Source organism: Myxocyprinus asiaticus, chromosome 16, assembly GCF_019703515.2.
Source record: "Myxocyprinus asiaticus isolate MX2 ecotype Aquarium Trade chromosome 16, UBuf_Myxa_2, whole genome shotgun sequence".
Taxonomy (NCBI): Eukaryota; Metazoa; Chordata; class Actinopteri; order Cypriniformes; family Catostomidae; genus Myxocyprinus; species Myxocyprinus asiaticus.
This window is the reverse complement of record NC_059359.1, coordinates 10,644,836-10,659,982: the sequence shown is the minus strand read 5'-3', so window position 1 is coordinate 10,659,982 and position 15,147 is coordinate 10,644,836. Positions and strand designations below refer to the sequence as shown.

At 40.5% G+C, this 15,147-nt stretch overlaps 1 protein-coding gene across 1 annotated transcript in view; it reads left to right on the top strand.

Moving 5' to 3' along the window:
- LOC127453722 (sterol regulatory element-binding protein cleavage-activating protein-like) overlaps window positions 1-15,147 on the top strand; it is a 55,565-nt gene that overhangs the window by 27,131 nt on the left and 13,287 nt on the right. The window contains exons 8-14 of the mRNA XM_051720347.1: window positions 3,843-3,969; window positions 5,121-5,233; window positions 11,011-11,105; window positions 11,219-11,317; window positions 11,436-11,648; window positions 11,741-12,102; window positions 13,181-13,327. Coding sequence (XP_051576307.1) covers window positions 3,843-3,969; window positions 5,121-5,233; window positions 11,011-11,105; window positions 11,219-11,317; window positions 11,436-11,648; window positions 11,741-12,102; window positions 13,181-13,327 — 1,156 coding nt within the window. The remainder of the gene's footprint in view (window positions 1-3,842; window positions 3,970-5,120; window positions 5,234-11,010; window positions 11,106-11,218; window positions 11,318-11,435; window positions 11,649-11,740; window positions 12,103-13,180; window positions 13,328-15,147) is intronic.

Below are 15,147 nucleotides of genomic sequence, written 5' to 3'. Positions count from 1 at the left end.
GAACATCGAGTCAGTCTGGGATTACATGAAGAGACAGAAGCAATTGAGACAGCCTAAATAGATAGAAGAACTGTGGCGAAATCTCCAAGAAGCTTGGAACATCCTATCTACCAACAACCAAGAAAAACTGTGTCCAGGTGTACCTAGGAGAATTGGTGCTGTTTTGAAGGCAAAGGTGGTCACACCAAATATTGATTTAGCTTTATGTTTACTGGACTTTGTATGATGTTAACTGATAAATGAAAACTATTTATGGCATTATTTTTGAAGACATTCTCACTATGCAACATTTTTCACAAGTGCCTAAAATTTTTGCACAGTACTGTATGAAGAACAAAGACCAGGGTCGGTTAAGTGGAAGGTGGGTGGAACAAATCTTCCATTCAATTTTAAATCTAGAGGTACAGCTGTACTCAAAGAAAAATATACAATTTACTGCAAAATTATTCCTGACTCCAAGGGCCGTTATATTATAGTAGCAGGAAAACTCTATAACACACCAATATTATTAGTTAATATTTATGCTGCCAATGTAGATGATGAACAATTTATATGATCAATTTTGAACATCCTGCCTAATCCAGACACTCACCAATTGATAATGGGGGGTGATTTAAACATTGTATTAGACCCATCCTTGGATAGATCTTCAAACAGAACAGTGGCCCTATCTAAATCAGCCAAATTGCTACAAGCATTTCTGAAAACCTTTAAAATAATAGACCCATGGAGATTTGCCTTCCCAAATCAATGAAAATATTACTTTTAGCACCATTCCATCACTCTTATTCGGAATTAACCTTAATCAGAATTTCTACCTCAGAGACGACTGGTCTTCTGACTCGGGTGAGAGCTACATACTGTGAACTTGGAGAAAGAGTTGATAAACTCCTTGCTCGGCAAATTAAAGAAGCAGCAGCATCAAGACTGATAGCGAAAATTAGGAAAGAGATGGGACAAATTACTTCTGACCCACAAGAAATAAATTATATACATGTATTTTTTATATCAAATTATATTCCTCAGAATCGACTAATAACCCGTCATGTATGGAGCCGTTTTTTGAAACACTTAATATTCTGTCCATAAATATGGAAGATAAGGATTTTTTGGAACAACCGCTAACTATTACTGAAATAAATCAGGCGATACGCAGTATGCAATGTTCTAAAGCCCCAGGTCCGGATGGTTTTGCATCAGATTTTAAGACCTTTAGTGACCAAATCTCATCACTGCTTTTAGAGGTTTTTAATGAATCACTTGAAAAAGGCTGCCAACCACCAACATTTTACCAGGCAAATATTTCCTTAATACACAAGATAGGTAAAGATCCTTTAGACCCTAGTTCGTACAGACCTATCAGTCTTCTTGACATTGATAACAAGATACTGGTCATGGTTTTGGCCACTCGTCTTGAAAATGTTCTTCCGTCTGTGATCTCTATGGATCAAATGTCGCCGCCTCTTTTTTTAATATTAGAAGATTATTAAATATTATCTATACACCAAATCCCAACCCCAGTCAACCCGAGGTACTTATTTCTATGGATGCAGAAAAGGACTTTGACAGGGTTGAGTGGGATTACCTCTATACCACTGGCAAAATTTGGATTTGGTCCTAATTTCATTTCACTAATTAAACTACTATATGTCCACCCCCAAGCTCCTATACAAACAAACAGTAACAATTCTAGTTATTTTCAATTAGTCGCTCTACGAGACAGGGTTGTGCTCTTTCACCCCTTCTATTTGCGCCATAGAAACCTTAGCAATTTCTCTACGTACATCTGCAACCTATAGCGGGATATTGAGAGGGGGAAAAGAACACAAAGTATTGTTATATTCTGATGACTTGTTAGTATACATCTCCAACCCTTTAAAATCAGTACCAACCATTATGTCAATCTTAGATTAATTTGGGAAAATTTCAGGATAAGATTCCTTTTTCTAAGAGCGTTATATTTCCGATCAATCCCAAGGCCCAACTTGAAACTCTTTCCTCTCTCCCTTTTAAAGTAACAAACTCTTTCAAATACTCAGGGATCACTATAACTAAATGTTTCTCTATGCTTTTTAAAGATAATTTTCTGAGGCTGGACGAACATACCTAACACATTTTTAAGAAGTTGTCCAATCTTCCCATTTCTTTAGCAGGCCGTATTAACACAGTGAAATGAATATTTTTACCAAATTTTTATTTCTCTTCCAGTGTATCCCAGCTTACATCATATAAATATAAGCTTATATAATAAATTATCACAGTTGGAGTGTGGTTTCATTAGAGCATGTAAGGGTGGCATGGCAAGAGGACCTTGGAATAGATGTCACAGATTGGCAGTGGGATGGAGCACAAGAACAGGTTCATCACTCTTCTTCACCGTGTATTAGACATGGGTTAATACAAGTCAAGATCTTACATAGACTCCATCTGTCTGAACTAAAGCTCTTTAAGAGGTTTTCATCTGTGGACCAACTATGTGATTGATGCTCATTGGGACATATGTTCTGGAAGTGTTAATATTTGTAATTATTGGATTTCAGTCTTCCAATTATTATCAGAGGTGTTGGGAAAACCACTAGACCCAGACACAATCTTAGCTATTTTCGGTGTCAGAAATTACTGTGGAATTGTCAAAAGATCTATATAATGTGCATGCATTTGTCACACTCCTAGCACGTAGATTGATTTTGCTCAATTGGAAACAAAAAAAAACACCTTCCTGCTCTGCCCTGATAAAAGATGTTAGATTTTTATGTTAGAATATTATTGTGTCATAAAAAGTGTACTTTGTTAAAGTACTTAGAGAATGTATAAAAAAAAAAAAAAAAAATAAGCATCTTTTAGCTTTAGCTATCACACAACATCTGCAAAGATGGCGAGATACTGTAAACCCCAAGGAGGTTGTAGCCTGGTTGTATTGTCTTTTACCTTGCATAGTTTTGTTAATGACTTTCAATGAGGGCATGCCATGATACCTGATTGGAAGCACAACCTTAATTTTGTTTGGGTATATGAAGATATGAGTGTTTTTTTTAGAAGTTGATAAGCATATTTTAGCAATACTTCATGCATATATTAAAGGGTTATTTGCGGTTAATTATAGCATAGTTTTCCCCTCTTCTTTCTGCAACAATCTCAGAACCCCATTTTTGGGTCGCAACCCACCATTTGGAAACCACTGCTACTTTTATGATCAAGATATCTGTATCCATTCAGGTTTTTTGCTTAATGGGAATGGCATGATTGATCATAATTATTGTGGAACTACTGTAGCGCTGACAGCAATCAAGAATTCATTCTTTGATACTCACACACACACACACACACTCACATGGGGATTGTTCTTGTAAAATGCTTTTGGCAAAACTTAAGGGCCAAAATATACTCTACACAAGCATGTGAACACTTGTGACACAAGCTCGATTTCATGTGTCATTGCGTTCTGAAATGTGTCCGACCACAATTGATAAAACAACGCAACTACGCATAGCATTCTCAGTGTTGCCTCAAGGGGCGGTAAAGCGAAATTAGTGTGAACATTCCGCTTCTACGGTGAGTTTTCTCTTTCAAGTCAACCACTGTCATGGTGGGACAACAGTTTGAAGCGAATATTGCTGAACAAGTTAAAGTCAATATATTTATAGCAACTTACCAGACTCGTTTGAAGGTAACACATATTGCCACAGTAACGTAAGAGCGCATGTTAAGCATTTTCAACCGGAACGCACGTTGGCAATAAGGTGGCCAAGCATGAACATCTGCATTTATGTTCTTGTGTAGAGTATGTTTTGGCCTTAATTCTTCTCATAACTCTCCCTTGATCCCTCTTTCCCACTTTACAGGAAAGATCGACATGGTGAAGTCCAAATGGGGCTTGGCTCTGGCTGCTGTGGTTACGGTTCTCAGCTCTCTGCTCATGTCCGTGGGACTCTGCACCTTGTTTGGCTTGACGCCCACACTTAATGGAGGGTAAGAGCTTAGCCAATACTTACCTTCATACATTGACACCTTGAGAATTGTCCTGTGCTCTAGTATACGACAGGTACAGACCTGATTAGGGATATGCAAAGCTATATATTTGCAAATTTAACTAGACACTGGGTTGCCCGAACAATTGATCGACTAATTTGTCTTATGGATGCCCATCCCTGTATAATTAGGATGGTTTCTAGTTCACCTCACTCCAATCAGCAAGTTTCTTAGGGGGCTAGATTGAGCACATCTGAGTATAGGGAAATGAAGACAAGTTGGAATATTTTTAACTTTGCACAGCATCTTAACTCATTGTTAGTGGAGGGACACTCAAAAACATTGCAAGGAGTTTCAGTACTTTAAGGGGGATTTAAAAGTGCAACCAATGACTTTACAGTGCAAACTGTCTAACAGCTAAAGCACTGCAAGCTGTCAGTGCGCTAATTAAAGCAGCTCAACTAAAAATATCAAAATTAAAAAAATTATAATAAAATATACTAGTTTATCTAGATTTACACACACACACACACACATGTGTGTGTGTGTGTGTGTAAATCTAGATAAACTAGTTGCCCTTACTATTTGACTTTTTTTCCTATCAAAATTTTAATGTATTATCTGGGTGGCAGGTTGATGTGTAACTGATAATAATGGCAGAGTGTCGTAGGAACTGCTACGGTTTATAGAGGAATTTGTGTTTGCATTGGCAGGGACGTTCTCCAGCATCCTATAAGGTTGCACATACAGTATATTTACAGTCATAGTGATGTGAGCTAAGTCTGTCCAAACAAATTTAGGCTTGGATCACTGGGTCAAGCTACAATCAACACATACACAAAATCTGGGCCAAAAGCATACACCATATTGATCCAATTTACAGCAGACCTTCAGAAGGTCAGGTCTCAGCAAATGACATTCTTTCAGATCACCTAGAGAATTTTTTTTCATTCCCCTGATAAATGGATTATTTATTCTCTCTAGAGCAAGCCTTTAAATTCGTCCTCATGTTCATTCAGTTATTTACAAATTTGTGTAATTTTTATATGAAGCATTTATTAAAACATTTTTAGATCTTCTGGCCATATTGGTGTCTTCTGTTTCTTATGACTCATAAATATTTATTTGTTTTATCTACTGCTTGTTTGCAGAGAGATCTTCCCATACCTAGTGGTGGTAATTGGTTTGGAGAATGTCCTTGTCCTCACCAAGTCTGTTGTGTCAACTCCTGTCGACCTTGAAGTCAAGCTGCGCATTGCTCAAGGTCAGAGATTGAGGCAGTCCTCTACATTGTCACAATGAGTTCATTATAGTTTTGTGACCTAGTGTTTTGTACGGCCTTTTGTCAAGGTAGACGCCACATTTAATTTTAAAAAGCGTGAATGAAAATGAGACTGAGGAAAGAACAGTGGTCATTATGTCATACCTGTTATGTAGCAATGGACCAATAGACCAGAGAAAATTTAATTGGTAGATATTTGGCCATTTTGAGATTATTGGCATCGCCACATAATAATACCTGTTCTGCCGATTAACAGAAATGTTAGTTCCCCCTTGTGTCGATTCTAAAATCTAAAATTATAAAATAAGATAAAATTTTGAGCAAAATAAGTGTCCATTTAATTTCAGCAATTTTGTGTGTGTCTAATCTGTTCTCATGAAATTCTATAATGTTGGCATTACAGTGGACCAGAAACTTTGGAAAGCATGGGATGTGAAAATGTAACATCACGTCTACAATCTTACGACAGTACTTCCCTCCCCCATCGCCTTATTTTCGTTCACGCCAACTTCAGATGTGTTCCCTTATGATTCAGTTCACTTAACATTGCATCACTAAGCTGACGCTATGGGGAGTGTCCTTCTACATGACCTAGTTGAAATCCTTCTACAATAACGGCAGGATTGTCTATGGTGTTTAAGCCCCACCCTTTTAGGTGCGAAGCTGTCTGGAATAAAAGCAGTTGCGCAAACACCATTCCTCAGAATTGTATTCCTTCAAGACAGCGATTCATCTCTTGTCTAGAAGCCTCTACTACTTCGCCGTCGACATACATGAGTCAGCGGGCAGGATCTTCATGGTAATGAGAAGACATTCTGGCGAATGTTTACTCCGCCTCACCACTTGAGGCTTCGCTGGTGAACAGACCGCTTCAGCATCCTGATTCCCCGCAGCGCTTCGGCAGGTGTTTTGTATCCTTATAAGCTATTGTAATATTGTGTGTGTGTGTGAGTGTATACGTATATATATATATATATATATATATATATATATATATATATATATATATATATATACAGTTGTGCTCAAATATTTGCATACCCTGGCAGAAATTGTGAAATTTTGGCATTGATTTTGAAAATATGACTGATCAAGCAAATTTTATTTAATTTAATTTAAATTATTTTATTTATTTTATAGTCTTTTATTTAAGGATAGTGATCATATGAAGCCATTTATTATCACATAGTTGTTTGGCTCCTTTTTAAATCATAATGATAACAGGAATCACCCAAATGGCCCTGATCAAAAGTTTACATACCCATGAATGTTTGGCCTTGTTACAGACACACAAGGTGAAGTGCACAGGTTTAAATGGCAATTAAAGGTTAATTTCCCACACCTTTGGCTTTTTAAATTGCAGTTAGTGTCTGTGTATAAATAGTCAATGAGTTTGTTAGCTCTCACGTGGATGCACTGAGCAGGCTAGATACTGAGCCATGGGGAGCAGAAAAGAACTGTCAAAAGACCTGCATAACAAGGTAATGGAACTTTATAAAGATGGAAAAGGATATAAAAAGTTATCCAAAGCCTTGAAAATGCCAGTCAGTACCGTTCAATCACTTATTAAGAAATGGAAAATTCGGGGATCTCTTGATACCAAACCAAGGTCAGGTAGACCAAGAAAGATTTCAGCCACGACTGCCAGAAGAATTGTTCGGGATACAAAGAAAAACCCACAGGTAACCTCAGGAGAAATACAGGCTGCTCTGGAAAAAGATGGTGTGGTTGTTTCAAGGAGCACTTAAATAAAAGACAGTTTTTTGCATGATCAGTCATATTTTCAAAATCAATGCCAAAATTTCACAATTTCTGCCAGGGTATGCAAACTTTTGAGCACAACTGTATATGTCATCATATGCGGTGCCCATCGACAATGCCAGAGTCAGTCAACTTCAGATGTTCTTCAGAAGTCAGGATAAAATTCAGTGGAGAATGTCAGTCTAACATGTTCAAGGAATAAGTCTGATGAATAAATTAATATTTTTCACTGAAGTCATCTCAGTGCACGCTTATTTTGGGTTGATCCACGGTGCCCCAACTTCAAAGGCGCATATTGATACAACTTGAATGGAATCGTTTTTAATGCTACCAAAATGTCACAAAAACAGTTTGTTTCATGAATCAAATTACTTGTTTATTATAAAACAAAATTTAGAATCTTTTTAGAAACTAGGACATTTTCTCTGCGTACACAATTGATGTAGAACATTGCTTGGAGTCACTGATCCAGATTCAGCTTTTCACATCCCATTCTCCCAGTTACAGGGAGTTGTCAGTGAATTGAGAGAGTATTTCACCCTGTGTATCATGTTGTGGCCAGTGGAAGACTAGTCTTCTAAATTTTTATTTTTTATTTTAATGCAGTGTGTATGAACACATGAATCAACCGTGTTTCACTCAACCAAATGTTGACCTCATGTTAATATAAAACACGAAATGCGCATGCGCGTTAGCGAGTTGATTGACAGGCGATGTCAGTATCTAAAAAGTGATTGACTCTTTTACCTGCAAGGCAGGACTTCCTTTCTACATCCATTGACCGTTGGGTGCTAGAGCTTCTTGGTTGGGCGTTCCAATTTCTCCCATTCATTTAAATAGAAGTGACTCATCTCTATCTGCTAAATAGTCTCTGGCCTCACACTCTATAGAACAACATTGCCAATCATGCACTACGTCTCCTCCCCTAAGTTTGCACACTTTTACTCTTGATTTCTAGGGACAGTAGAGGTGTACAAAAGCAACGCGTTACTTTATTTAAAAGTAACTCGGATATTACGGTCTAAAATAAAAAATATTGCATTACTTGTTACTCAGAAAAAGTAATCTGATTACATGACGCATGTTACTTTTATTGCGTTACACCCAACACTGGTTATATGATCCAATTTTCACGTCTGAGGCCCCATTTCAACGGTGTTCTGTCGTCCACAGTCCCGTCCAAAGACGCGGCGTTGTTACGAGCTTAAATACACAATCTTTTCACAAAGAACGCGATAGAGGTTGTTCCAAATTGTCAAGCCCACAAAGAATTTTACAGCTGCTATTTTCTTGTCCCAAAAAAGATGGCGGGCTTCTGCAATTTTAGATCCGAGACATTTGAATAGCACACTTGCGAAGTGCCCGTTCAAAATAATTACTCAGAATGGATCTTATCGCACGTCCACCCACACGATTGGTTTGCGTCAATAGATCTGAAAGATACGTACTTTCATGTTCAAATTGTACAACATCACAGGATGTTTTTGAGATTCGCGTTCGAGAGAACTGCATATCAATTCAAAGTCCTGCACTTCGGATTGTCCCTGGCTCCTCACACGTTCACAAAGTGCATCAATGCGGTACTCGCCCCTCTGAAACTGAGCGGCGTGCGCATTTTGAACTACCTGGACGATTGGCTATTACTAGCCCAATCAGAGGCTCTATTATGCCAGCACCGGGACCTGTTTCTCCGACATCTAAACAGCTTGGGCCTCTATGTCAACTGGGCGAAGAGCACACTCTCCCCCAGCCAACAAATCTCCTTTTTGGAAGTCCGTCTCTAATCTCATGAGTGAGCACGTTCAGGCCATTCTTTATTGTTTGTCTCATTTCAACTGGGGAGGACACTTCTACTGAAGCGGTTTCAAAAAGCATTGGGACTTATGGCGGCGGAATCTGGCGTCATTCCATTAGGTCTCTTACACATGAGACCTCTTCAGTGCTGGCTCAAGCACTGTGTGCCACGAAATGCTTGGCACCAAGGGTGCATGTGCATCACCATACCTTGCCACTGTCTAGCTGCTCTAACACCTTGGACAGCTCCTGCCTTCTACCAGCAATGTGTCATGCTGGGGCAGATTTTCAGGTGGAATGTGGTGACCACAGACACTTCCAACAGTGGTTGGGGGGTGGTGTGCGATGGACGCCCTGCTTTCGGCACCTGGACAGGTGTGAAGAGTGTGTTGTTCATTAACTGCCTAGACCTGTCGGCTGTTTTTCTAGCCTTGAAGGCTTTTCAGTCTGAAGTGGCAAATTATCATGTTCTGATTCACTCAGACAACATGAGGAGGAATTCATTCCCTGCCACTGATGAGACTGACACGTCACCTCCTCCTGTGGAGTGAATGTCATCTCCTCTCCCTGAAGGCGACATATGTCCCAGGCCATCTGAATTAAGGTGCGGACCTATTGTCTTGCCAAGGGGCGATGCCGGGCGAATGGAGACTTCATCCTCAGACTGTCCTGAGGATTTTGGGAAATATTCGGCAAAGCAGAGATTGATCTATTTGACTCCGCAGAGAACGCCCACTGTCCCCTCTGGTACTCCAAGTCCCAAGCTCCGCTAGGAGTGGACACAATGGCCCACAAATGGCCTGCGAAACGCAAATATGCATTTCCCCCGGTGTGCCTCCTTCGCTCTTGTCATATGCAGAGTCCAAGACTACAAGGAAAAGATTCTATTGGTTGCACCAAAGTGGCCCAATCAGTCAGGAAATGATAGAGATTTTGGACAGTCCTCCATGGAAAATACCACTGATCTCCTCTCTCAAACACAGGGCACAATTTGGCATCCCCAGCCCAAGCTGTGGAACCTGCATGTGTCAGTTATGAACACCATTTTACAGGCTAGGGCGCTCTCTACGAAACGTCTTTATGCACTGAAATGGAATGTGTTCACTAATTGGGGCTTTTCACATGGCAAAGACCCAGTGAACTGCCCCATACCTGAAATTCTTACATTTCTTCAAGAGCGATTGGACGCAGGGCTCACTCCATCAACGCTCAATGTTTATGTGGCAACTATAGCTGCGTATCATGCACCTGAAGCCGTCACCTCTGTAGGCAAACATGATTTAATCATAAAGTTCCTTAGGGGTGCGAGACGGCTAAATCCCCCTCGCCCAGCTAAAGTTCCAACTTGGGACCTAGCTTTGGTCCTAAAAGTGCTCGGGGCTCCCCTTCCAGCCTCTGGACTCTGTTGAATTGCATGGGCTTTCTATTAGGACTGCATTACTGCTGGCTCTGGCCTCAGTAAAACGGGTCTGTGATTTACAAGCTCTGTCAGTCGACAATTCATGTCTGGAGTTTGGTCCGGATCTTTCAAAAGCCAAAGTCAAACCCAGAAAATGCTATGTGCCTAAGGTTCTAACCACGCCCTTCAGAGTGCAGGTGGTTCACCTTCAAGCCTTTTTCCTTCCTCCATTTAATTCGGATTAGGAACAGGCCATGCATTTGTTATGCCCTGTGCGAGCGCTACACACATACATTGAGTGTACTTGCCAGTTCAGACTATCTGACCAGCTCTTTGTGTACTATGGAGGGCGCACGAAAGGAATGTCAGTCTCCAAGCAACGACTTTCTCACTGGATCGTTGATGTGATCGCCCTGGTTTACGAGTCACAGGGTGCAAATTGCCCAATTGGTGTTAAAGCACACTCAACTAGAGGCATGGCCTCTTCATGGGCATGGACGAACGATGTGTCCTTACAAGACATTCACTTGCGGCATATTCATGTCGGTCTCCATCCGGGACTGCGGCATCATGTTTCCTCTCTGGGAGGGTTATGTCATATAGTGTAGCCAATCCTGGTGTTATTGTAGAAGGGTTTAAACTAAGTCGTGTAGAAGGACACTCCCCATAGCATCAGCTCAGTGACGCAATGTCTTGTTCCCTTCATCTCAGGGAAACAAGGTTACATACATAACCGAGATGTTTTCTTTTTTTCTTCAAAGGTCTGTTTAGTTTTTATTATCAGATGTTTTGATTCTGTTTTAAGGTCTAAGCAATGAGAGCTGGTCCATCATGAAGAATATGGCCACTGAGCTAGGCATCATTCTCATTGGATACTTTACTTTAGTACCAGCAATTCAGGTAAAACTGCTATAGAAAAGAAAAATGATCTGCAGTTTCTTTTGGTGGTAGTCATGTAATGGCCAACAACCTTACACTTTTCCCCTTTTATCTGTGTGTTGACATCTGTGTAGGAGTTCTGTCTGTTTGCTGTGGTTGGTCTGGTGTCTGATTTCTTCCTCCAGATGTTTTTCTTCACAACTGTGCTGTCTATTGATATCCGCCGCATGGAGGTGAGAACCACCCATACTAGGGTCATTTTGGAATTCATGAGAAACACATGAATCATGAGTTACTTCATATGAGTATCTTGATTTGAAAAACTTTATTTGCACGTCTCCACACAAACAGTTGGCTGATCTGAACAGGCGTCTCCCGGCTGAAGCGGGGATGCCACCTCCTAAACCAGGCCCCTTACGTCCTCGGGAGACGCCTCCCCCACCTCGTCCCTCCCCCCACACGATCACCCTGCAGGCTCCAGCCTTCAGGAACCTCCGCTTGCCCAAGAGGCTTAGGGTGGTGTACTTCTTAGCCCGTACTCGCCTGGCACAACGAATCATTATGGTAAAGATGGCACATTGCGTATTTATTGCATGTTTTCGAAATATTGCATTTTAAATATTGTATATTTAAATGTTTTCTGTGCTATTTGCTAGGTAGGAACTGTGATCTGGATCGGGATTTTGGTCTACACGGATCCTGCTGGTTTGAGGACTTTCCTTGCTGCCCAGGTGTCAGAACAGAGCCCTCTTGGGGAGGCGGGGCTTCCTCATCTGGGTGTAGCTCCAGTATTCCCTGGTGGAGACCCAACCAGCACACTGAGTGTGCTTCCTGCCCCTGAGCCCACCCCTTTACCTGAGAACCAATCCCAGGGTCACCGTTCACCCCATCCAGGAGCTGCACCTGTGTCCAGCCCACCCATCACATGGGGCTCTGAGGATGAGGAGCTGTGGAGGCGGCTTTCTTTCCGACACTGGCCCTCACTGTTTAGCTATTACAATATCACTCTGGCTAAGAGGTACGCAACTTTTTTTCTCTCTCCTTATGATAAACCAAGGGTTCACATTCCAATATCTAGTGAGCTGCATCACTGTCTACTGCATACACAAGCAGCTGCCTTCTAATATGTTCACATTGAACACGTTTTTGCATCCGTATACGCTGTTGTACAATTGTTTTTCTATTTAAAAACGTGCTAGATGGATGTTTTTGCAGTTGCATAGCTTTTCGCTGTTTTTCCAGCATCAGAAGCCCAACACTTTTTGATACCGTGTCAAGTTTAAAAGAACTTTGCGTTTCGAGTCACCTGTGTTCTATTCGAATCGTTGTGCTGCTTCTAGCTTTTTTACCACTTGGACGCGATTGGTGTGAATCACCGCTTAGGCAGCATCCTAACTTGGAGCCTCATAAGTGACTGATTTGGAAAGCTAATAACGCAATGCTTTAATAAGCATAAAAATACATAACACACACAAATATTGAGTAAAATAGAACAATTTTAATCAGATGTAGCTGCTTTGTATCTATACTTTTCAGTATGAAAGCTGAAGTATGTAATTTCTGCGACACTAGAGCCACAGAATGGAATTGCAAAAATAAACAGTTTTCAAAACTGGTCTCCGAATATGCCCCTTGTCCTCAGTTGTTCAGATAGTCCTGCCCCCAACACGCCATTTGTCGAGTAAGGATGTTGGGGTGGGTCGTAGCGAGTTTCTCAAAACAAACACAGGAATTTATATAGTGCCACAGAGACACAGTATTTACAGTTTTAGAGAAGATTAGACTATAAATGGCTTAATTATAGTATTGTTGACATTTAAGCTGGGATAGATGGAAGTATTTTAACACTGGAAAAAGTTACATTAGCGTTAAATGAAATAAAGGTATATTTAAAATCCTTTGTTCTTGGTTTTGCTCTGAGCTCAAAGGATACATAGGATGTTGCATTATTTGGCCAAAACGAGGTACCTTGGGGACCTTTTTGAACAGCCTTCGTTCGCCAATGGAGGCTGCTCATTAGTAATTGGAAAAAAGTGTACTTGTTTATAATGTCTTTATATTGAATGCTAAAGTGTATGCCCCTCTGATGCCCTCAGGTACATCAGCATCCTGCCAGTCATCCCCGTCACGCTGCATCTCAGCCCGCAGGAGGCCATAGACACACGCCACCCACAGGATACACACCACCCTCCTCCCCCCAGCCTTAACACCTCCGATCTGCAGACAGATCTCACACTCTACAAGTCAGTATTACACTGAAGCTTTTATGGGCATCCATACCTCCTTTTACAAACTGACACCTTGTGAAAAAAGAATGTGGTTCAGCCAGCTCGAGGCTCAGCAATTGCTATTTGGGAATTCTCCAAATGTGAGAATCTTGACATAGTAGTAGTAGTAGTAAGATCTGGTCTTGTAACCAAATGGTTGCAGGTTTGAACTTTACAAGAAGCAATTCATGAATTATCACCATTGTACCACAGAGCAAGGCACTCCTGGTTGCTCTATATCTTGGTACCAGAATATCATAGTGGGCTTTTTTGGGCCAGTAAGCAACAACCTAGCAGCTACCCAGAGTGCCCTAGTAACACTGCATTGCAAATGCCCTGGCAACAATCACAACACCCTAGAATTGTGGCGGCAAGTTTTGCATGGGCAATCACTACTCTTCGGAAGATGTAGAAGTGTTAACGTGGTGCCGTTTGGCGACAAAGTTGTAAAAACAAATTCCAGTCGTATGAGAATAAGTAATAGAATAGATTCCACTCTATTGAATAAAACTCCTACTCTGTTTGGGGGGTAACTCAAGGGCTGTGATGATTAACTCCTTTTGTTCTATTCTTTCCTTCTATTTATGGAACAGACAGTATAGAACAGTAGTCATTCATTGTCAAGATCTAGTTGCTCAATTACTTTTATCGGAAATGTTTCACCGCTCCCCTTTGTGGTCTTATTGTGAACAAATGTCAAGAACTTTTAGTCCTCCCAGTCAAAATATTCTTTTAACTAAAAGGGCACTTTATGTCTTTCATTCATCTATACATGGTATATGAGTAGTTGACATGAAATTTCAAGCTACGTCAGTAGTATCCTGTGCCGTAGCATGCATATTTGATTTTTTACAAATTTGTCATACCACAGGACCATCATTTGTGAACAATAAAGCTAAAATGTGGTTGAAACTGGTGAAAAGCTTCAAAGAAATGGTGAGCAGTTATGGCAACTAAAATATACACTTTCCCTCAGACATTCATGTCCAGTTTTACCTAGAATCTTGATGTTGAATTATGTTTATGACCATGTTATTTGGCAATTAGCCAAATATACACAATTGCCATTGATTAAAAAACAGAGCTCTCATTCATTTCTCATTATATGTCACACTGATGTGATTGCAGAAATGAATAATAGTCTCTCATAAACGCACTTTTGTGTGGTGTGATTGTGGTGTTCAAGGTCATTGTTCCAAGGTCTGTCAGGCTTATCTATGTGACATTCATGGTCATTAGATACACATCATTGATGTAGGTCAACTCATTCTAAAACCTGGCTCTTCCTAGTAATGCTTGCCTGGAGTTTCAGATCTTACATTCTTGACACTGGTCATGTTTTCTGTGCTTCATTTACTATGTAAAGATTGATCTAGAATGAGTGAACATGCTCAGACATAATTCAACTTTCTACATGTAATGTTCACTTGAGTCACAATTTGTGGAGGTGGGAGGACTGGAATTTCAAGATGGACTTGTTTGGTAGTTGCATGTTCTCATGTGCAAGCTTTATATTGATTGATTGCCAAATTAATCAAAGGTGAAGCGTGCAATTTCTGTGCCACTAGTGACACCAAATGGAATTCCAGAAATAATGTTTACTAAATACTGAACGGGAAAGTTAATGGACAGCTCTCTCTATAGGTATTCTAGACGTATTGGTTCAGATAAACAGGTTGTCCTGCCCCTAACTCACACCATTGGTTGAGCAAGTGTTCCAGTGTTAGGCATCTTACAAACTGCAATTCTGTTTGGTGCCAGTAATAGTGCAGAAATTAGACATTGCACCTTTAAAG